Source organism: Cervus canadensis, chromosome 26 (genome assembly GCF_019320065.1).
Source record: "Cervus canadensis isolate Bull #8, Minnesota chromosome 26, ASM1932006v1, whole genome shotgun sequence".
Classification (NCBI taxonomy): Eukaryota; Metazoa; Chordata; class Mammalia; order Artiodactyla; family Cervidae; genus Cervus; species Cervus canadensis.
This window is the reverse complement of record NC_057411.1, coordinates 33208405-33231336: the sequence shown is the minus strand read 5'-3', so window position 1 is coordinate 33231336 and position 22932 is coordinate 33208405. Positions and strand designations below refer to the sequence as shown.

Below are 22932 nucleotides of genomic sequence, written 5' to 3'. Positions count from 1 at the left end.
TTCAAATACTTATTATAATGGTCTAAGTAGGGATCACAATAATAAAAAGAAATAAAGTCATGAATAGCTTCTGTATTATTTATGTGACTAATTATCACCTTCTCTATTATTTATAAATGACTGAAATGTCGTTCCAACCACAAAGTTCCAGCCACAACACTGAACTCATCTATAGAGAAATCTACATAGAAACTCCCTAATTATAGCTAACTAGGGCACCATGATTTTCGTACTCCACAGGTTGTCAATATGGCATGATGACTGGAAATTATAAAAACATATGATAGATCTATGATTATCTTAGTGGCAGCCTCCTTCCCCAAGAAGGGGGTCATTGTTCTACTAACTGTTATTGAAAGCTAACTTCTCATTCCCGACTACAATCAACCACATAAAAACACCAAGACAGCATTACATAAAATCAGCAGAAGGGACTTCCCTGGTGGTCCAGTGGTTAAGAGTCTGTGCTACCAATGCAGAGGATGTGGGTTCAATCCCTGGTCGGGAAACTAAGATCCCACATGCTGTGCAGTGTGGACAGAAGATTTTAAAAAAATTTTTTAAAGCATAAAAAAAAAAAAACCCAGCACAAGTATTCTTGATCAGCTACATCTGTGAGTAGAGTTTTTGTAAATCAAATCTGGCTTTCATTTTGACTCACATTTTGCCTTAAGAGAAGCTTATCTTTGTTTCTAACTGATCTCTAATTGATAGTGGCTCCTACGGCTTCACATTTATGTTCTTTTTCTCCTTAGTCACTTTGAATTCATTAATGCTATATAAATATGTACCTGAATGCCCAAGGAATAGCTTTGTGTGAAAATAATCCTACAGTGAATCTTTTCTTTAAAACATAGCATCCTTTGAAATGTAGATATTGATCTTCTGATTTTCCTGTTTAATTACTTGGAGAATTTAATGTGAGTACCCAATCAAAACACCTGTTTTCTTAAAAGAGTAGATGAGAACATGCCGTGGCCTGTATTTCCATCCCTCTCATTACTGCGACTCCCCCTTTTCAACTCTCAAGATGATGGAAAGAAATACACACCAAGTCTGGATTCTGAAAGCATCCAGTGGGCGCTTCATGCTCTTCACAAGAGGTTCTTTTCCTCCATCAGAATAGTCCCTGGAAATTCTACAAGAAGGGCTCAGAGACCCCCAAAGTAGAATAAATTCCTGGCAGTCTGAAGTATATGTCCTCCTCTGCCACCTACCGTGTAATAAAACTTCAGTTTGGATTTCTCCAATCATAAGTCTCAGCATCAGACCTCTACTCCTATTTACATGGCAGTTTCTTAGGGCTGATATGTGTCCACCACTTCCTACAAATTCTGCTTGTTGGCCTATTCAAGACATAAAAGATGATTCTGCTTTTTCTGGCAGAGAAGGACATGGCAACCCACTCCAGTACTCTTTCCTGGAGAATCCCATGGACAGGGCAGTCTGGTAGGCTACAGTCCATGGAGTCGCAAAGATTCGGACACGACTGAGCAACTTCACTTCTTCAAACACAAATTCTCCAATTATATATTGAAAACCTCCCTTTTGCCAGAAAGACCATCTGGTACTTCTGTGACGCTACTGTAGACATGCCATGACTTTAGGGGATCCTGCCCACCATGTCAAGTTATTGAGATTCACTTCCAGGTCTCATAGGGGCTGCTCCCACATACAATCACTTGGATGCTCAAATTGGAACTTTTAGAATTTATTTTTAATTGGATGATAGTTGCTTTACAATGTTGTGTTGGTTTCTGCCATACAAAATGTGAATCAGCTCTAAGTATACACATATCTGGGCTTCCTTGGTGGCTCAGTGATAAAGAATCCGCCTACCAGTGCAGGAGACTCAGATTTGATTCCTGGGTTGGGAAGATCCCCTGGAGAAGGAAATGACAACCCACTACAGTATTCTTGCCTGGGAAATCCCATGGATGGACTGGTGGACTACAGTCCATGGGATCAAAAAGAGTTGGACATAACTTAGCAACTGAATGAATGAATGATACATATATCCCCCTTCCTCCTGAGCCTCCCTCCCACCCTTCTAGATCATCACAGAGCTCTGAGCTGAGCTCCCTGTGCGATACAGTGGCTTCCCACTGTCTTATCTATTTTGCACATGGTAGTAGTATATATATGTCACTGCTAATCTCTCAATTCATCCCACCCTCCCCTTTCCCCACTGGTGTCCACAAGTTCATTCTCTACGTCTGACTCTATTCCTGCCCTTCAAGTACGTTCCACAGTACCATCAAATTGGAATTGTTTTTTTTAACACATTTTGCTGAGTCAGAGAGATTTGTCCTCCAACATGAACTTTACCATGTTTCTGTTTGTACTTTCTTGACTATATTTTTTCAGCCTTCTGAGCCTTGATTTCTATATCTGCAAAATGACAGTGCTAATAATAGCTACTTCATAGGGTACTTCATAGGATTGTTATAGCGTTAAAGGAGAAGATGGCAAAAGTCACCGAGCACCTGGCCTAGAGTAAGCGGACGAGAAATGATAGTTGTTGAGGCCGTGGTGCTGACAGTGGTGGTATTTTAGGTAAGGGGTAATCTGCATGTGCCTTTGTGTTACTTCTTCAGTCAACTCTTGAATACACAAGTTCTCTAGCAGTAACTCAGCCCAAGATATTTTCCTCTAAGAACACATCAAAATATAGCAAGATACTCTGATGTGACTCACTAGATTGCCTCACGTGGGCTATGTCCTAAAGGACAGGAATGATGTTCCAAGACCTCAGTGTCTTTCTGTGATTCAATGTTCCATTGTGACAGCATCTTCTACCTTTCTGTGTTCCACATTTGATCTCTTTTTCCCCTCCCCAAGGGTCAATTCCATTTCTTAAACAATTATCAACACGTATATGAATTGGAAAAGCCCCTGATGCTGGGAAAGATTGAAGGCGGGAGAAGGGGACGTCAGATGATGAAATGGTTGGATGGCATCACCGAATCAGTGGACATGAGTTTGAGCAAGCTCTGGGAGTTGGTGATGGACAAGGAAGCCTGGCATGCTGCAGTCTATGGGGTTGCAAAAAGTCGGACACGACTGAGTGACTGAACTGAACTGATACAAAAACCCATGCAGTTGCACAGAGCACAGAGGCATATAGGTTGCTCCAGGATTCTGATGTACTTGGGCAATCATGGGAACAAAAAGGGGGTCTGAGGAGATGCATCTATCATGGTCAAGACAGCAGTAGACATGACCACAAGGGAACTTGCTCTAGATGTGGAGTTCACTAGCTGTGCTATTTATTTCCAATATAATAAAAAAGGAAAAAGAAGTTCTTAATTATTCTTGCAATATATGCATTGCCTGACATATTTCAAAAAGCCCAGAATTAATTGATATCCTAAGTGAATTCTCAAGGGGAAAATTACTTCATTTTCTGAAAAATATTCACTACTTGGACAGGTAGTTGTGGTTTATTAGGTTGGTATATATTTAGAAGCTGTCTCCCTTTCACAGATTTTACAAGTATGACAGTTTTTTTTTTTTTTTTTGCTTCAGACCTGCCTAATGATCTGAATATCACAAATTTCATCATGGGATGCCAAACTCTACCCGAGTGGCATCAAAATGTTACAGTTGTTGTTGTTGTTTAGTTGCTGAGTTGTGTCCAACTCTTTTGTTACCCCATGGACAGTAGCCCACCAGGCTCCTCTGTCCATGGGATTTCCCAGGCAAGAACACTAGAGTGGGTTTCCATTTCCTTCTCCAGGGGATCTTTCTGACCCAGGGATTGAACCCAAGTCTTCTGCATTGGCAGACAGATTCTTTACAACTGAACCACCTTGGAAGCCCCCAAATGTTACAGTATTTTGGCCAATAGAAAGTTGTAGCCCCTAATGAGTGGTCTCATATTTGTGGAAACTATGTCTACTAATTACTACCCATAACTGAGCAGGAACTTCTTACTTTTGTAAACTAATGCCTGCTTACAGGATTGTCCCTGAGGTTACTGCAGGCCCATTCTGACATATCAGTTTCTATTCCAAGAGAAAGGAAAAACTGAGCCCCAAGAGGAGAACGAAGATCATAACTTTTCAGGGAAATTTTTGTTTGCTCTCTCTTTTTCTCAAACCTCTTCATGGTTTGGAGTCCAGGAGAGTCCAGCAAAGTAAGAATCCTCGATGCCACAGTTACAGAGACTTGCAGGTGCATTAGACAATGGGACCGAGAGGAAGAACAAACCAGACAGACAGTGGTTCAGAATGGGGCTGCCTGAGATAAAATGTTGGCCTTTGAGGGGGACATATGCTATTACAGAGGAAGAATGTTGTATTTACCACCTTACAGACTTCTCTTGGGTCTTTACTAGCACAAGAAGATCCAGGAAGCAAAGGAAATTTGGAGCTAATTAGCCTCATATCTGGATCTGTGGGCTCTTCATTTTTGGGACGTAATCTCTTGGTTTAATCTGGGCACTCTGGGCTTCTGACGGAGAAGCAGACCGCGAACTGTGATCACAATCTTTCCTTTAGCATTGTGTCACATTGTTCCGATGAGTGATCTCTGCGGGCTCTCTGTCAACAAATGACCTAACAAGGGATCACTGAGCAAAAACAGTGGGAAAACTTGATACTTACAGAGGTAGAAACAACCACCTAATACTTGATATGCAAATGCGAAACTTCAGACACAGGTGAAGACCTAGATTGATCACACCCTCAGATATAAATGACCAATCCTTCTGTTCAGGCTGAAGAATGGCCACAAGGGGGACATAGGGACCCCAAGGCATCTACAATAGTCCTCACTTATCTGCAGTTTCAGTTACCCATGATCATCCACAGTCCAAAAATATTAAGTGGAAAATTCCAGAAATAAGCAACTCTTAAGTTTTAAAGTACATGCAGTTCTAAGAAGCATGATAAAATCTCACGTGCTGTGCCTGGGACATGACTCCTCCTTTTGTTCAGAACATCCTGCACCTTAGTACTTAGTGGCCATCTGAGCAATTACATAAACTACCACAGTATCACAGCATGTGTGTTCCAGTAACCCACATTTTACTTAATATGATCCCAAAGAACTAGAGTAGTGATGCAGGCAATTTGGCTCTGCCAAAGAAAAACCAAAGAGAAGAGTGAAAAGGCCAGCTTAAAACCCAATATTAAAAGAAACTAAAATCATGGCATCCAGTCCCACCACTTTATGGCCAATAGAAGGGGAAAAAGTGGAAGCAGAGATAGATTTTCTTTTCTTGGGCTCTAAAACCATTGAGGATGGTGACTACAGCCATGAAATTAGAAGATGCCTGCTTTTTGGAAGGAAAGCTATGACAAACCTAGACAAATGTATTAAATGGCAAAGACATCACTTTGCCAACAAAGGTCTGTATAGCCAAAGCCATGGTTTTTCCAGTAGTCATGTACGGATGTGAGCGTTGGACCATAAAGAAGGCTGAGTGCTGAATAATTGATACTCTTGATCTATGGTGTTGGAGAAGACTCTTGAGAGTCCCTTGGACTGCAAGGAGATCCAACCAGTCAGTCCTAAAGGAAATCAACCCTGAATATTCATTGGAAGGACCGATGCTGAGGCTGAAGCTCCAGTACTTTGGCCACCTGATGCAAAGAGCTGACTCCTTGGAAAAGACCTGATGCTGGTAAAGATTGAGGGCAGGAGAAGGGGCAACAGAGGGTGAAATGGTTGGATGGCATCACTGATTCAACAGACATGAGTTTGAGCAAATTCTGAGCGGTAGCAGGGACAGGGGAAGCTGGTGTGCTGCAGCCCATGGGGTCGAAAAGACACGGCTTAGTGACTGAACAACAGTAACTTTGATAAAACCTGAAAAGAAGATCTTAGATGTTTGGCAGCATGGGGATTCCCTGGTTGTCCAGTGGTTAGGCCTTGGTGCTCTCACTGCTGAGGGCGCAGTTTCAATCCCTGGGCGGGAACTAAGACCCCATAAGCTGCACAGCAGTGTAGACAAAAGAAAAAAGAAGTCTCACCAAACAAAGAATGTCAGTAAAGCTAAAAACTATTTTTAAAAAATTGATAGCATGATCATTGAAATTCATTTACCTTTCCCGGAAATCAAGGTAAAGACTGTTGACTGAAACTCCACCCTCCCCTTCTATGTATTCAACCTTTCTTTGAGAAAGTGAGAGGGTCTGAAGAATTGTCACCATCTAGAGCTTAGGGATCATTTCAGACAACTTCTCCATTTTGCAGTGAGAAACCGAGGACCACAGAGGAGAAAGAAATGATATGTCTGAAGTGCTTATCTGTTTTGTGCCTGAGCTGGGAAAAGAACTGAGTTTAGGGTACTCATGTTATACACATAGCTCAGACAGTGAAGAATCTGTCTGGAGTGCAGAAGACCTGGGTTTGATCCCTGGGTTAGGAAGATCCCCTGGAGAAGGAAATGGCAACCCACTCCAGTATTCTTCCCTGGAGAATTCCATGGACAGAGGAGCCTGGCGGGCTACAGTCCATGGGGTCACAAAGAGTCGGACATGACTGAGTAACTAATGCTTTCACTTTTACTTTAGGGTACTTACTATAGAGTGAAACCTGCATTACTACTAATGCTAGCAATAAAAAAGCAACATGCAGATGTCCCTGGTCCAGTGGTTAAGAATCCACCTGCTAATGCAGGGGAGACAGGTTCAATCCCTGGTCCAGGAAGATTCCACATGCCACAGGGCAGCTAAGCTCATGTGCCTGCACACTTAGAGCCCATGCTCTGTGACAAGAGAAGCCTCTGCAACGAGAAGCCCATGCATCACAACTTGAGATAGCCCCTGCTCACTCCAAGAAAGCCCACGTGTAGCAACAGAGACCCAGTGTGGCCAAAAATAAACAAAAACAAACAAAAGCAACATGGGTACAATCCAGCCAACTCTCTTAACTCCTCTCTGGGCCTCTTTAATCCTGCCAGACTTTTCTGTCCAAAACAAACCCGGCTGTGTTATTCCTTCTGTATAAAAGTCTTCAATCACTACACTGCATGTGGGGTGAAGTCCAGATTCCTTTGGATAATAAACACATGCCTATTTCTCTGGTCCTGCCTGCCCACTTCCTGCCCCTTGAGATCTGCCTTTTAGACACACTTACCTGTGTGCAGTCCCACACTCACATTCTCACACCTTTTCTCTGTCACATTCTGGAATCCCTGTCCCTGCTCCCAGTGCTTACCCATCAGTGGCAGTTCATCATCTGAACTCAGCCCAAGCACCACCTCCCTCCCTCTCATACCTTCTCCCTTTGTGTTTTCTTTCTCAGTTCAGTTCAGTCACTCAGTCGTGTCTGACTCTTTGCAACCCCATGGACTGCAGCATGCCAGGCTTCCCTGTCCATCACCAACTCCCAGACCTTTCTCAAACTAATGACCATCAAGTCAGTGATGCCATCCAACCATCTCATCCTCTGTCATCCCCTTCTCCTCCTGCCCTCAATCTTTCCCAGCATCAGGGTCTTTTTCAGTGAGTCAGTTCTTCGCATCGGGTGGCCAAAGTATTGGAATTTCAGCTTCAGCATCAGCCCTTCCAATGAATATTTAGGACTGATTTCCTTTAGGATTCACTGGTTTGATCTCCTTGCAGTCTAAGGGACTCTCAGAGTCTTTTCCAACACCGCAGTTCAAAAGCATCAATTCTTCAGCTCTCAGCTTTCTTCAGGGTCCGACTCTTACATCCATGTGTGACTACTGGTAAAACCATAGCCTTGACTAGACAGACCTTTGTTGGCAAAGTAATGTCTCTGCTTTCTGTTCTGTTTCTAGGAGGTTGCATTTCTCTGTATAATACTTGCCACATTGATTGAAAGTCGTTTGCTTGTGTGTTTGACTATTTGCCTAGGAGATCCTTGAGTTTAGAGAGAATGTCTTACTTATTTGTACATTTGAGTGCACAATGCCTGGAATGTCTCGGTGCCCATATATGATTGTGGAAGTGAATTGTAACAATAACCGCAAATCCCGCAGTTCTGAGCCCCTAATAGACTATTTAGATGAGATGGTCCCAGGAGCTCTTTACGGTTTGAAACTGCCCTATCCTGCCCATCTCTTCTTCACAACCTTACGGAGAAGTTGGCCAGCTCACTATTCTCCACCGACACCATATACATTAATTCCTCCCCCTGTGCTCTTGTCCATGGCATTACCCCACCTAGCAAGCCCATCCCCTTTGTTTATCTAGAAGTTGTTGAAGCTGCCAGTATGTCTTTCATGGTGCTGGACTGCCTTTTGACACACTTTGAGTGTGTTTCCTGTCTAAATAGGACTCTGTCTAAATAGGACTCTGTCATTCCAGGTCCCCTTAGCCCTATTCTCACTTGCCTCTTCTAACTAATGGGCTCAGCCCTCTTTGTCACTTTACCACTTCATGTAGGTTCTGCATATTTGATATTTAATATTAACTACTCATTTATGCTTAATTTTCATTCTGGGACTTTTCACATACCTATTCAACTAAGTTACAAGACTCTTGAGTGCAGGCACTGTGCTATATATTAACTGAATATTAGGAAGTGCCTTAATAAATGTTGACCAATGATTGGGAGGACTCAGGGGACTTTTTCATGCTGAGGCTCTGTGTTCTAGCTCCTGGATTCAGCTGAGTGTGTTATTCATGGAGGCAGGTCAGCCTGGCTGTGATCAGGGGCTGTGAAATTGAAGTGTGACTTTCTGAAGCATGGCTCAGATGGTAATCTGCCTACAACGTGGGAGACCTGGGTTTGATCCCTGGGTCGGGAAGATCCTCTGGAGAAGGGAATGGCTATCCACTCCAGTATTGCCTGGAAAATTCCATGGACTGAAAAGTCTGGCAGGCTATATAGTCCATAGGGTCGCAAAGAGTCTGATATAACTGAGTGACTAACACTTCTACTTTCAGAAGCATAATTGCCCATGATATTAAAAGCAAATATCTCCCAGATGAAAAAACTACATCATGTAAAGATTTCCCCAATTTGCAGTGATCTATAGACTTACTACAGTAGCGATTAAAATCTGATTGGGATGGAAAAAAGAGTTTATCTGAAAGAATAGTCTGAATTTTCAAAGGAAATTCTTAAAAAGTACCTTTTGAAAGGCTATCCCTGTCAGATCTTAAAGCACAAAAAATTATAGTAGTTAAAATATTTTTGTACTTATCCTGGTGTCTCAGACGGTAAAGAATCTTCCTATAATGCAGGAGACTGGGTTCAGTTCCTGGATTGGGAAGATATGGAGAAGGAAATGGCAACCCACTCCAGTATTCTTACCTGGAGAATTCCATGGATAGAGGAGCCTGGTGGGCTATATAGTTATATAGTCTCAAAGAATTGGACATGACTGAGCGACTAACACTTTTACTTTCCACAAATTGAAAAATATATCATTCTATGGTTGTTGTGTGTATGTATTATACTATATTGCATATGTAAAAAAAAAATGCCTATAACTAGTCTCATCTTGCTCTCAAATCTTCACTGGAGAAATGGGGGGAAAAAACCTTAATATGCCTTTACCTTTCCCCTTCCTAGGGAGAGCAGAGAAAGGAACCAGATTAACAAAGGCAAAGCATTGAAAGTATTTCAAAATACCATGACTCTTTCACATGAAAAAGTTAATTATGTGATTTAAGAGATAACGTAAAACTGGATAGATTTATCCTGGCAAAGGATAGATTTAAAAAAATATATTGTTTAGATGACTAGTAGCAATTTGGGGGTGAGGATTAATGTAAAATATCTAGTAAAATAAATACTGAATAGAAAGTATAAGAAGAAAAAGTAAATTTTTTTTTAATTTATTTATTTATTTTTTCAGTGGGTTTTGTCATACATTGACATGAATCAGCAATAGATTTACACGTATTCCCCATCCCGATCCCCCCTCCCCCCTCCCAAAAAGTAAATATTAAAAAATTAGATCACAGTCTACTAGCATGAAGAAAATAACCTGAAGATGTATCGAACTTTAGAAGGGGGTTGTTTTACATGTTTGGGGTTTAGAAAGGGTTTGGTGATGACTTGGTAGCACATGGAGATGTTTAGTTATTGTCTTGACTGTCCAGCTCTGTGTCCTCAAGAGCATCTGCCACAAAGTGGGTTCTGTAACTACTTGTAGAATGTAGGGGGACATTTGGATGTCTGAATGAACGTGTAGACCTTTAGTGTGATGAGTTATGAGAGTTCTCTGTGTGCCTGTTTCGACTGCCTTTGAACCTTGGAGAGAGAAGGGGAAAAGATGTCTGGCCTTCAGGCATCACTTCTGACACTTCATCTGTGCTAGTCTTCCTGCTCTGTGGGAAGAGGATGCAGGGGAGGATGAGACCTCAGAATGAAAAGATAAAAAGATAAAGCTCTTTCAAGGATGTAGGATGACTAGGAAATGTATTGATGGATGAGGTAAATTTCTAAATTCTCCTTGCGTGTGCGCTCAGCCGTGTCCAACTCTTTGCGACCCTATGGACTGAAGCCCACCAGGCTTTTCTGCCCATGGAATTTTCCAGGCCAGAATACTGGAGTGGGTTCCTATTTCCTCCTCCAGGGGATCTTCCTGACCCAGGGATCCAACCCAAATCTCCTGCATCGGCAGATTCTTTACTACTTTGCCACCTGGGACACCCTTTAATGCTCTTTAAGTAATCTTATTTTAAATGTTATTTACACTTTCACTTCACTTAGTTTCTTTTATTCTCTAAATGCTTTCTTCTTTTCTTCCTCTTCCTTGCAAATTTATAAGTGAAGATAGTTTTATAGTTTTAGGAGTTTCCCCATAACTGTAAGTAATCTTAATCCTCTTCTGTTTTTTGTTGTGTCAAATAAAATGGTGGCCTCTCCGGCTCATGTCCCCTCTTCTGACTAAAATAGCTACTAGCGAGTTGCAAGCTGAGAAAGGCAGTCCTTCATCTGGATTTTTGTCAGTTTCATGAATAACTTCTTGCTTTGTGCCTTCAGAGAGCAAGAGAGAAGACAGACATAACCCTTGCTTTGGAGTTTATTGTGTGAAAATAACTGGCTTTTGTTAGTCTTTTCTTTGTGGCATTGTGTTTTCAGAGAATGCTCAATATTAGACTTCACATTAATTAGCTTATGAGACGTATGAATCCAGAATACATTATAGTCATTTGTCTTGGCCTTGTTGGTGCACTGCGTTCACCATTGTTTCAGCTTTGAGCACGGCTTTTTCTTTCCCTCTTGTCTGAGGAGTTATTAATAGTAATAGGAGCTTCCCGGCTTCAGTGAGTAGCGTACCTGAGAGGAATGTTCGAACGAGATAGGAAGGACTCATGTCCCAAGTCATTTGTATGCTGGGCAGTGCCGCTCCTTAGAAACATTTGTAGCTGACGCGGTTCCTGTTGAGGCTGGCAGGGAGGGAGAACCATGGCAACCAGGGCAGAAACTGGCCCTTAGAACCAGAGCCCACCGCCCCCACCTCCCACTACCACCCTCCATCCCAGGGCTCGACAGCTGCTAACAGTGAGCCAGGTGAACGCACCAGCTGGCAGTGGGGAGAAAGAACAGGCAGGTAGGCACACCACGGTGCCCAGGCAGTCACGGGGCAATTGTGGAAGAAGGTGTGAATGCAGAGAGCAGACAGCAGGGCACATGGGATGTGACTGCATGTCACGCTTAGGACGGGCAGCCAGTAGAAGTGACACAGATGTCCATTAACAGATGAATGTGTAGGCAAAATGTGGTATAGACATACAATGGAATATTATTCAGCCTTAAAAAGGAAAGCAGTCCTGACATACGCTATGATATGGATGGACCTTGAGGACATTATATTAAGTGAAATAAACCAGTCACACATACACACATACAAATCAGCATATCTATGATTCCACTTATATGTTTCCTAGATTAGTCAAATTCATAGACAGAGAAAGTAGAATAGTAGTGGTTTCCAGGGGCGGGGGAATTGGGGAAGGAGGAGTTATTTACCAGGGGTAGAGCTTCAGTTTTGCAAGATGAGAAAGTTCAGGAGATAAGATGCACGACAGTGTGGAGGCACTTAGTGTTACTGAACTGTACCCTTACAAATGGCTACTATGGTAAATTTTGTGGCGCATATTTTGTGTTTTATTTTATGTTGTGTTATTCAGTTTATACATTGGGAAGAAATCAGAGATGGCCTAAAAGGCAGCTTTGAAGACAGGCCACCTGAATTCAAATCCTGGCACAGACACTGACTAGATGGGTGCGTGTGTGTGTGCTAAGTCTCTCAGTTGTGTCTGACTCTTTGTGACCCCCATGGACTGTAGCCCCCAGGACCCCCGTCCATGGGATTCTCCAGGCAAGAATACTGGAGTGGGTTGCCATGCCCTCTTCCAGGGGATCTTCCTGACCTAGGGATCGAACCCGCATCCCTGGCATTGCGGCAGATTCTTTACTGCTGAACCTCTGGGGAAGCCCGACTAGATGGGTGCCTTTGCAAATCAGGTAATCTCTCTGAGCTTTTTTTTTTTTTTCCTATGGTACTGACAATAATAGTCCCTGTACTATAGGATTTGTTGTGAGAATTAAGTGACATACTATATGAAAAGCCCATGGCACTTAGGAGAATACAATGGTGTTACTTTTCATCATGATTATCAGAATAGTATGTGACATTTTAAGTGTACAGGCAGGCAGCTTTCTTTAGGATGTCTATGGAGCATTCTGAGGGAATAGGGGCCAAGATACTAGTTTTGGGTTGAGGGCTATGACTTCAGTTCATAGTGTGCCCTAAGGAGCAAGGTGTGACCCCAGAGTTAGCAAATATTCATGGAGTACGTGCTAGGGGTTGGGTTCTGCTCAAAGTGTAGAAAGACAGTAATATAATATAATTCATGGTATGGCAGGTGTATTGTCAAATTATTAAGGGGAAAATCCAGTTATATGATGAACTATGATACCTAATAAAGACTAAGTATTAGATATATTACAGAACCTCAGTCAGTTATTATAGAATTATACCACAATACAAAAGATAGATTAAAAACGGAGGTAATGCTATTTATTAAGACTTTACCAATTGCTAGTGACATAAATCCCAATTGAAACTAGCTTGAACACATAATTTAATTATTGCCTTACATAGTGAAAATCTGGTCGTATATCTGGCTTTGGGCATGACTGGACCCAGATGTTCCCATGATATTGGAAATCTGTCTCTTGGCAGCTCTTGTATCCTATTCCTGTATTGGCATTTTTCTCAGGCAGTTCTTTGTGTTGGGGGTAACATGGCCACTAATGCCCTTTGGTTTATATTCTATCAAGTTAATACTCGTGTTCTTCCTCTTTCTGTTTGTTTCCTTCTCTCTGTCTTTTCCTTTCTGTTGCTGAACCACTCCACTCAAAAACCATTAACTGAAATTGAGCAAGCTAAGAGACTTCACTGCGGGCAGGGGTGGGAAGCCGAGATGGCGCAGAGCAGGGTGTTGGACCCAGTGGGGGTGAGGAGGGCATCCCAGAGGGAGAGTGGTCTGTGCAGGGTGTTGGAGTCCAAGGGGGTTAACGAGAGCATCCAGTAGGAGGGCTGATCAGTGTATTGTGTCAAAGCCTGTGTGGGGTGAGGAGGCCTCCACCCACTGCAGGTGCTGGAGATCAGGCAGGACGAGGAGGATGTCCAGGCAGAGAATGGTCTGGCCCGGAGTGTTGGGGCCCAGGTAGATGAGGAGGGTGTCTGTGGGTGTAGGTGGCCCAGAGTGAGGTGTCAGTCCCTGAGGAGGCTCTCCCTGTGGGGGACAGTCAGCACCAGGGGAGGGTCCAGGCCCAGGAAGGGCAAGAGAGACATGTGGTACAAATATGGAACGGGAAAAAAGTAAAATCAGCTCTGTGGCAGTGGATTGGAATTGGAGGTATTGGTGTGAATTCATGATTTTCTTGCTGTCGATGGACAGGTAGATGGATGGAAAGAGATGCAAAGTATAAATATAAATGTGTATCTCTGCAGTAGGCATTGCTTTTTAAATGTATATATTCTATGGTTTCTAAATGCCATTCTCCACTGAAAGGAGCCAGGGGTCCTTGGAGAAATGGCTGATTGAAGAACGGGGGCGGGGAAGGCACAAGCTGAGCCGGCAGCATTTTGTACATGAAAGTGAGGAAGCGCTCAGAGCATGAGAAAGGCATGTCCGAAGGACTCAGAAGCAGTCTGAAGGGCCCCGCTGGCCACATCTGGGGCCATTTGAGCTTTAAGATAAATAGCATGCATGCTCAGTCACTCAGTTATGTCTGACTCTTTGTGACCCTGTGGACTGTAGCCCACCAGGCTCCTCTGTCCATGGGATTCTCCAGGCAGGAATGGGTTTCCATTTCCTCCTCCAGGGGGTTTTCCCAACCCCAGGATGGAACCTGCGTCTCCTGCGTTGGCAGGTGGATTCTTTACCACTGAGCTACTTGGGACGCCCCTGGAGGCTAATACCTACTGACTAAAACAGGCAACCGTGAGTTCAAACTGACACACATTGAATGTTGATGAAGAACTGTGAAGAATGGACACATATGTAGTCTCACCACAAAATACTTATTTATGACCAAGGGAAAAGGCACGGGAAGGTGGCATTTCCTAAAGAAGGGCTGAAGTACTGATGCTCAAGGTGTTAAGGGGAGGCTAACCGCTACGGATGCTAAGTCCCCTGTCCTCTAGCTACCACCCAGTTTTGGCTGATGGGCCGTGGTGGCAGGTGCTGGGAGGGGGTGGGCATCTCTGCCTCTTTGCCAGCTGGGTTGCCATGTGGAAGCCGCAGTGCTCGCTGTGGTGACCTCGCCTAGGATACAGCTCGCCCTGCAGTCAGTGGTGATAATTACTAACCACTGATGTTAGCTGAGGTTCATCCCCACTCTTATTACTGGTTTCCCTTGATCCTATCTACACCTCTGTGCAACTCTCTCTGGGTGCCCTCCGTTTCCTGCTGGGAGCCCCACTGATACAGTGATAAGGCACTGTTATCAGAGAGAGACAGACAGACAGATGTCCAGCAGCAACTGATGCTGACTCACCACTACAGGGGTGAGGTCCACAGATGGGGCTGAGTCCACAGCTGTCCAGTGACCCACAGTGTGGGAAGAGAATAAAATCAGAGACAGGGACTCTAGAAGGACCTGACAGCAGCTCAGTGACCTGAGAGGAATTTTGTCCCAGTTATTTATACTGAAAAGGAAAGACGCCTCAGTTTGCTGTTGAAGAGGCAGAAATTTCCCCTCTCCCTCAGTTAAGGAGGCGCTGGCCCCACGTTATGAAGAACTGCAGTTTGGAACGTCATAGGCCTTTTGAATTCAGCTGTCTGCCTGATTTCTTCCAAAGATAACTAGACTGAAAAACAATGCACAGGTCAAGGCAATGTCTTCTTTCAGTACTCTGTGGTCTTGACTGCACGGTTATCACCTGACAAATCAGTAAGTGCCAGACACTCTTATGTCTGGAACCTTTCCGTTTCAGCCATCTCTTCTTTTGTATTCTGGAAGGCAGGCACAGACAAGGACACGAAGTGGAAGGCTTTCTTATGTCACATCAGCTCAGAGGTGTCCCTTGTTCCAGCCTCTGAACAGGGGGTGACACTTCTGGGTACAGCCTGCTAAGACAGTCAGCTAGTACTTACGTGACTTATTTGCAGATTGAGCCCGTAAAATTAGCCTGCAGCTCCAATTAAGGGAACTCAGACCAGAGCCCATGTTCCAGCATCCTCCCTTGTCAGTTTCATCCTGGGGTTTAAATTGAATTCTTCATGTTGGTAGAGAAAACTGAAACATGTCCTAATTCTGCTAAAAGTAGCAGGAAAAGAGGCCCTTTTCCGAGGTGGACAGGATCACTGGTGGGCCACAGGGGTGGTATGTACCAGGCGAGGTCACTTCAGTTCCCTTCTGGTTTCTAATCAAGCCCTGCGTGTTACATACTTGATCACAACTGCAGACTTAGATGTCAGAACACCCATTTTCCTAAGCAGGTCTGGAAAACACAATCAGATTCATCTGTTGCTATTTTCAACTTTGGAGTAACTTACAGAACCCACGGGTTTAATGAACACTGACTTATATAAGAGTTCAATTAGCCTCCAACTAATAAAAAATTAAAAAAAAAAAAAAAGAGAAAAAAAAAATAAATAAATGAAATAAAATAAAATACTCTATTTAAAAAAAAAAAAAAGAATCCCAGGACAGCTTGGTGTCATTTAACTATAGAAGAAAATCATGGGTTTCATTTATGTTTTCTTCACCTGCTGCTGCCTCTTTTTTATGTACATTGTGGGCAGTAAGGGTGGAGGCGTAGCCTTATGGGTAGGCTACTTTTATTTAAATGTCTTAAAGACTATAATAAAATACCATGCAGGCGTCCCGGGAGTTAGCACACCTGATTTGTGTGCGTTTGTTGCAGATGTGTTGCCAGTTAGGTAATAACCTTCCTCATCCCACCTCACCACAAAGCTGCTCTGCTCTCCTCCCTTTTTACCATTTGCTGCCTCTAGAGAACATCTTGGGTTTCTTGGTCACAGATGCTAGCTCAAGTCTGACTTGGATGAATTTCTGATTTCTTACCTTTTCCCTACAACTTCCTTTCTTTCTCTTGAAGCAATTATTTGTCAACACAGTTTCTGGGTATTCTCTGATTTTTGCTACCCTAGACGGTTCTAAATTCTTCCTTCGGCATTTATTCTTATATATATAGTACAGTGACTGAATGTGCTAAATCGCTTCAGTCATGTCCATCTTTGTGACCTATGGACTTTAGCCCGCCAGGCTCCTCTCTCCATGGGATTTTTTTTTTTCCATGGGATTTTCCAAGCAAGAATACTGGTGTGGGTTGCCATTTTCTACTCCAGGGGATCTTCCTGACCCACAGTATACAATTTTTTTTTTATTGAACTTGCAGAGCATTTCAATTATATCAGAGGTTAAACAGGCCTTTGTGTTATAGCCTATAAAATTACTTCTAAGGGGATAATAAGCTCTGAGTCCTCAACACCTAACTAAAGAAAGAAATTTTTTAGAAGGTCAGAAGTTTTTAAGTGGGGACTGGATATATAGCATGATCTGTACCATGCAGGTGATATTTTATCAGGCCCAACCTCCTTTCTGCCTAGATAAGACATTTTCCAAGAGAGATCAAAGAACTCATTTAATGTCAAATGAAAATGTTATTTCTCTGGAATTGAATTGGCTTTTGTATTAGTCGGTGTTCTCCAGACAAACAGAATGAGTAGGAAATATGTATGTATATATGAAAAATTATATCTGTGTGTGTGTATATATATACATATATATGTATCTACATATACACAAATACATAATTCCTCAAGAGCAGGAGGAGATGAGCATCCCAACTCAAGAAGACAGGGAATTTGCTTTTCCTTAGCCTTTGGTCCCATTGAGGCCCCAGTGGGTAGGATGGTGCCCACCCATACTGATGAGAATGGATCTCGTTTCTTAGTCTGTTGAATCAAGTGCTAATAATCTCTTCCAGAAATATTCTCATAGACATACCCAGAAATGATGTTTTACCAGCTATCTGGGCACCCCTCAGCCCAGTCAAATTGGCATAAAATTAACCATCACAGCTTTTTATCCCTTTTATAAATGGAAGTCTTGTGCTTTGGGTCATGTCTGCTATTATGACTTTGAGTTTAGTGCAAAGGCCACATTCAGGGATGTTTATGGCATTTACGATAATATAGAAACCCAACCACATTTCTAAAAATATAAATAAACACAGATTTTTTGTGCTTATGTTTATAAACTGGAGAGGTTAAAGAATTGTTGTAGATCTGCTTTTGGACTAGTTTGAATAATTTACCAACATTCAGCCTGTTTCAATTATCCTGGCCCACCCACTGGTTCAATCAAATTAAGAATTTTAACATCAGACATTGAAAAGAGAAAGGGAAAGAGGTTTATTTATTTGTATTCTTCAAAGAGAAAGAGAGAGGGAGAGGGATTTAACACCATTTTCTGTATTTTCCTACTTCTCACCCCGAGTTACCACCATCCTTGGCAGGCAAGTGGTCTAAGTATCTATTTGAATTTCCTTAGCTGTTTGTTCACATGCACATTACTGGGAGCCATTCCAGACCTCCTGACCGGAAATTTCTGGAGTTGGGTTTCAGCAAATTGCATAGTTAGGAGCCCCCTCAATGATCCCTGTGAACTCTAAAGTTTGAGAACCACTGGTCCAGACATTCTTCCTTAGGGTGTTTGTGGTTGACTAGGTGATGATAACGGTCCCTTTTGATTCAGGACTTGGTTTTGCTGGACCTCCATTTTTGGATTCTTGACTTTTTTGGGGTGGATTTGTCAGGGTCTATATAATATCGGTTTGCTAGGGTTACAAAGCAAAATACCACAGGCTGGGTGGTTTAGACAACAGAAACTTATTTTCTTACATCTCTGGAGGCTAGAAACCCAAGAACAAGGTATCAGCAGAACTGGTTTCTGGTGACATCTCTTTCTTTGGCTTAAAGATGGTGTCTTCTTTGTCTTCACTTTGTTTCTCCTATATGCATGTGTGTTGTCTGTGTCTTAATCTCTTCGTCTTATAAGAGTGCCAGGCATATCGGGTTGTTTTTCATTGTTTAGTCGCTAAGTTGTGTCTGACTCTTTGCAACCCCCTAAAGTGCAGCACTCCACGCTCCTCTGTCCTTCACCATCTCCCGGAGTTTGCTTAAACTCATGTCCATTGAGTCTGTGAAACCATCCAACCATCTCATCCTCTGTTGCCCCCTTCTCCTCCTGCCCTCTGTCTTTCCCAGCATCAGGGTCTTTTTCAGTGAGTCGGCTCTTCACATCAGGTGGCTGAAGTATTGGAGCTTCAGCTTCAGCATCATCCTTCCGATGAATATTCAGGGTTGATTACCTTTAAGATTGACTGGTTTGATCTCCTTGCTGTCTTTGGACTTCACCTTCACCACCAGACACATCACAGCTGAGCATCATTTCCACATTGGCCCACCAATGTGGATTTCTTTCTGGAGCTATTTCTCTGCTCTTCCCTGGTAGCATATTGGACACCTACCACCCTGGGGGGCTCATCTTCCAGTATTGTATCTTTTTTGCTTTTTCATACCGTTATTAGGTTAGACCTACTCATAGAACCTCGTTTTACCTTATATACCTCCTCATAGGACCTACCTTGAAATATGGTCACATTCTAAGGTGTTGGGAGTTAGGAATTCTGCATATTAATTCTGGGGGGAAACAATCCAGCCAATAACAGAAGGAAGTGTACTCCTGATTGGCCTCTTGGTCTCTCTTCTAAGACAGCAGGAAGGAGGTAGGGACAGTGACACCTTGTTTTTCAATGGCTTTGTTTCTGCTAAGTTCCATTTTTTTGAATGTCTAGTTACTTTTAGAGTTTAATTACCACTGGCTCAAGTGCTTTAAATGACCAAGAGTGGCAGTTCTCAAAGGAAATCGGAGAAGTCAAAACTCTTTCTTTGCCTTTTTTTTTTTAACTGAGTAACATCTGCACTAATTGTGCAAGAGCCGTGGTAACTAAAGCTGTTGATACTTTAGCGTGGATTAAGGCAGTAGCACCAAACTATACTGGTAGTCATAATTTCACCATCATGCATCTGTATTGCAGGAAATAAAATACCAGTTTCACTTAAAAATACCCTTGATGAAGTAGGAAAAATTATTAGGTTGACTAAATTTCAACCTTTGAAATTTTAGTATCATCTTCTTAGTATTTTATGTGACATAATGGGATGCGTGCATAAAGCATTTCTACTGCATATAAACATTCAGTGACTGTTTGGAAGAAAAGCACTTCTGTGATTGAATTGTGAGCCAAACTCGCCTCTGTTTTCATAAAACACCATTTTAACTTCAAAGGATAAGTGATAGGTGAACTATGCTTATTCAGACTCACGTAGCTGGCAGACATGTTCACAAAAATAAGTCAAGTGAGCCTGTCACTTCAAGAAAAGCAACTGACAGTATTTGTTGCTCATAATAAAATTCAAAGCTTTCAAGTGAAAATTAGAATTTTGGAAAACTTGTATCTGTTACTGTGAGCTTGATAGCTTACCAAGAGTTTATGATTTTTCTGGTGAGGCTGTGTGTGTGCGTGCACGCAGTTGTGTCTGACTGTTTACAACCCCATAGACTGTAGCCCACCAGGCTCCTCTGTCCGTGGGATTCTCTAGGAAGAATACTGGAGTGGGTTGCCATTTCCTTCTCTAGGGGATCTTCCTGACCCAGGGATGTAACCCAAGTCTCTCATGTCTCCTGCATTGGTAGATGGGTTCTTTACCACTTAGGCCACCTGAGAAGCCCAGTGTATTCATAATCTGAATGCTAAACATAGTAAGCCTGAAAAATTCTCTGCCAAGATATTCTTGATCAATGGTTGTTTTACCTTTCTAATTGCAAATAAGATTAGATAGTCATGAACAGGCTGGAAAATAAAAAAAAGCCCTCTATAAGAACTAATTTTTTTAAGAGCGAGCTTTGTTTCTATCAATTTAGAATTCATTTAAAATTAGCAGAGATTAAAATCTGTCCTATTGAAATGCACTTGAAAATCTTGCCATAAATGTCCCCTTCTCTTCCTTCTGCCTCTGTTTTCTTTTTTTCTAATATTTATAGAGCCTTTTTTTTCTCTTTTCTCCTTCATTTTTCCTTTCCTCTTCTTTTATTCATTTCCCCTCCTTTTGCTTTACCTTATTACAGTGGAAGTATTTCCTCATATGTTGCAGTTTTTAGTTTCTGCCTGCGTTCTCTAGGAGAGATGCTGAGTCGGTACATATGAGGCAGGCATTGACAAAGTGTGAGTGCATCTTTGCCATCTCAGCTCCAGGACTTAAACAGTCTTCCATTCAATATGCAAAACTCAACACTGGAGTCTATGCTTGGCTTCTATTCTTAGATTTCTAGAGGCTGTGAAGGAAGGTCAGGGGAAAGGATTTTAATGGAAAATGTATACCTTCCAGAAGAAGTGACTTCAGAATCAGCTCTACCATTATATTGTGTTCTTTATAAATTTCTTTCTCTTTTTTCTTTTAGTCCACAAGTCACTCCCGAGTTGGCCTGAAAGCAAGCACCAAGCAAAAGGTACGTTTTGTCTCCCTCTGTGTTGTTCCTTTCAAAAATAATTATTTTGGTGAGTGCTTATATATTTTTAAGAGTGACTTGTTTTTGGAAGGCAGGGGTATACCCAGAAACAAAGTGTTTTTGATTTTCATTTAATTTGCCTCCATAATAGCAAAACTGAAATTGGAGAGAGATCCTTGAAATGAAATGGAATGAGAAGTAATCTAGATACCCAGTGACAGAACCTCAGAATTTTCCATGGCTTACAAACAAGTCTGAAAGCAAGGTCAGAAGTACACTCCCAGGTTCAGCTCTTATATTTTTCTTAGCCCTTCACAGTGAAGGAATTTGTCCCTGTCTCAGTCCATATTTCTACTAAAGTTCGTTCTCTCAGCATCTGCTGTGGAGAATGACCCTCACCTATGACCTGTGTTGAGTTGGCTGAATCATGAGCTCAGAGTCAGAAGGAATTGGGTTCAATTCCTGAGTCTGTCACTTTAATACTTGTGTGACCTTGGACATATTTGTATGAAGATGATTGTATCTCGTAATGTAGTATATTTTAACAATAAAATGAGATAATATATGTGAAAATAGGTGCACCATGATTTTTTAAATTATACCATATATCATTGATATTTTCAGTGTACAAAACAATGGAAAATTTGAAATTCCAAAGTTTTAATCCTTGAATGCACACACACTGTGTTTAAATTATGCTCACTGCTGGTGACACATAGGGCAATGGCGTAAATAGGTGTATTAGGATTTGGAGAAGTTTGTGCTAAAAAATTATTCTTCTAGTGTAGACATTTGCACTGTTTGGATAACTTGCCAGACCTCTCAGGATAATGGATATCTTAGCTCAGAGGACCTTTCTTGGTGTCAGTTGTTGGAGGAAAGAAACACCTGACAGGTGTTTAAGCATATTAAAAGAGGTGACTTCTAGGAAAGCACTAAGCCAGTGCCTGAGCAGACTGTAGCTTTATTTAGTAGAGAAACATCATGTTGACTGGAAAGAAGATGGGCAGACCTGGGCTCTAACCCAGGTTCAACACTTTCCAGAAAGTGATAGCTGACCTCGATATGGCCAGTCCTGTATTCCAGATAGTTGTGAGCACTTTACAAGGACCAATTCATTTAATACGCTAGGTAGGTGTTCTTGTGTCCCTCAGGGTTGGTCAGGAGAGTAAATCACACCAATAATTTGAACAGAGAGAATTTGATGTGAAGAACTGTTAATCTGTTATAAAGTTGTCAACTAGGTAATGGAAAGAATGAAAAGAGAACTCTAAGGCAGTGGTCCCCCAACCTTTTTGACATCAGGGACTGGTTTCATGGAAGACAGTTTTTCTGTGGGTTGAGGCGAGGGGGATGGTTTTGGGATGACTCAAGGGTATTACGTTCATTGTGTATGTTATGTGCATATTATTATTACATTGTGATATATAAGGAAATAATTGTACAACTCGCCATAATGCACAATCAGTGGGAGCCCTGAGCTTGTTTTCCTGCGACTCGATGGTCCCATCTGGGGGTGATGGGAGACAGTGACACCCGAGGTGACCAGATCCCGCTCATGCACACTTCACAGCAGGGCTCACGATCCAATGAGAATCTAATGCCATCACTGCTCAGGTGGTAATGTGAGTGATGGAGAGCAGGTGTAAATACAGATGAGCTTCACTCACTTGCCCACCGCTCACCTCCTGCTGTGCAGCCTGGTTCCTAACAGACCACAGTACCAGTCCCTGGTCCAGGGCTCGGGGACCCCTGCTCGAAGGTATAGGGTGGGGAGTAGCAGTTCTAGGAAGCAGCTACCACCCCCAGGGCTGAGGGCACAAAGGAGAGAGTGGGGGTTACTTAGACTTCTCACGTCCTTAGAGGAAGGTCCCCACAGAGAGAGGAAGGTCCCCACAGAGCTGAAATTCAGGCCTCTGAGGAGAGGGTGCTGGCAGCAGG

At 42.4% G+C, this 22932-nt stretch overlaps 1 protein-coding gene across 1 annotated transcript in view; it reads left to right on the top strand.

Moving 5' to 3' along the window:
* RASGEF1B (RasGEF domain family member 1B) overlaps positions 1–22932 on the top strand; it is a 623896-nt gene that overhangs the window by 119031 nt on the left and 481933 nt on the right. Inside the window, exon 2 of the mRNA XM_043448126.1 lies at positions 20944–20991. Coding sequence (XP_043304061.1) covers positions 20944–20991 — 48 coding nt within the window. The remainder of the gene's footprint in view (positions 1–20943; positions 20992–22932) is intronic.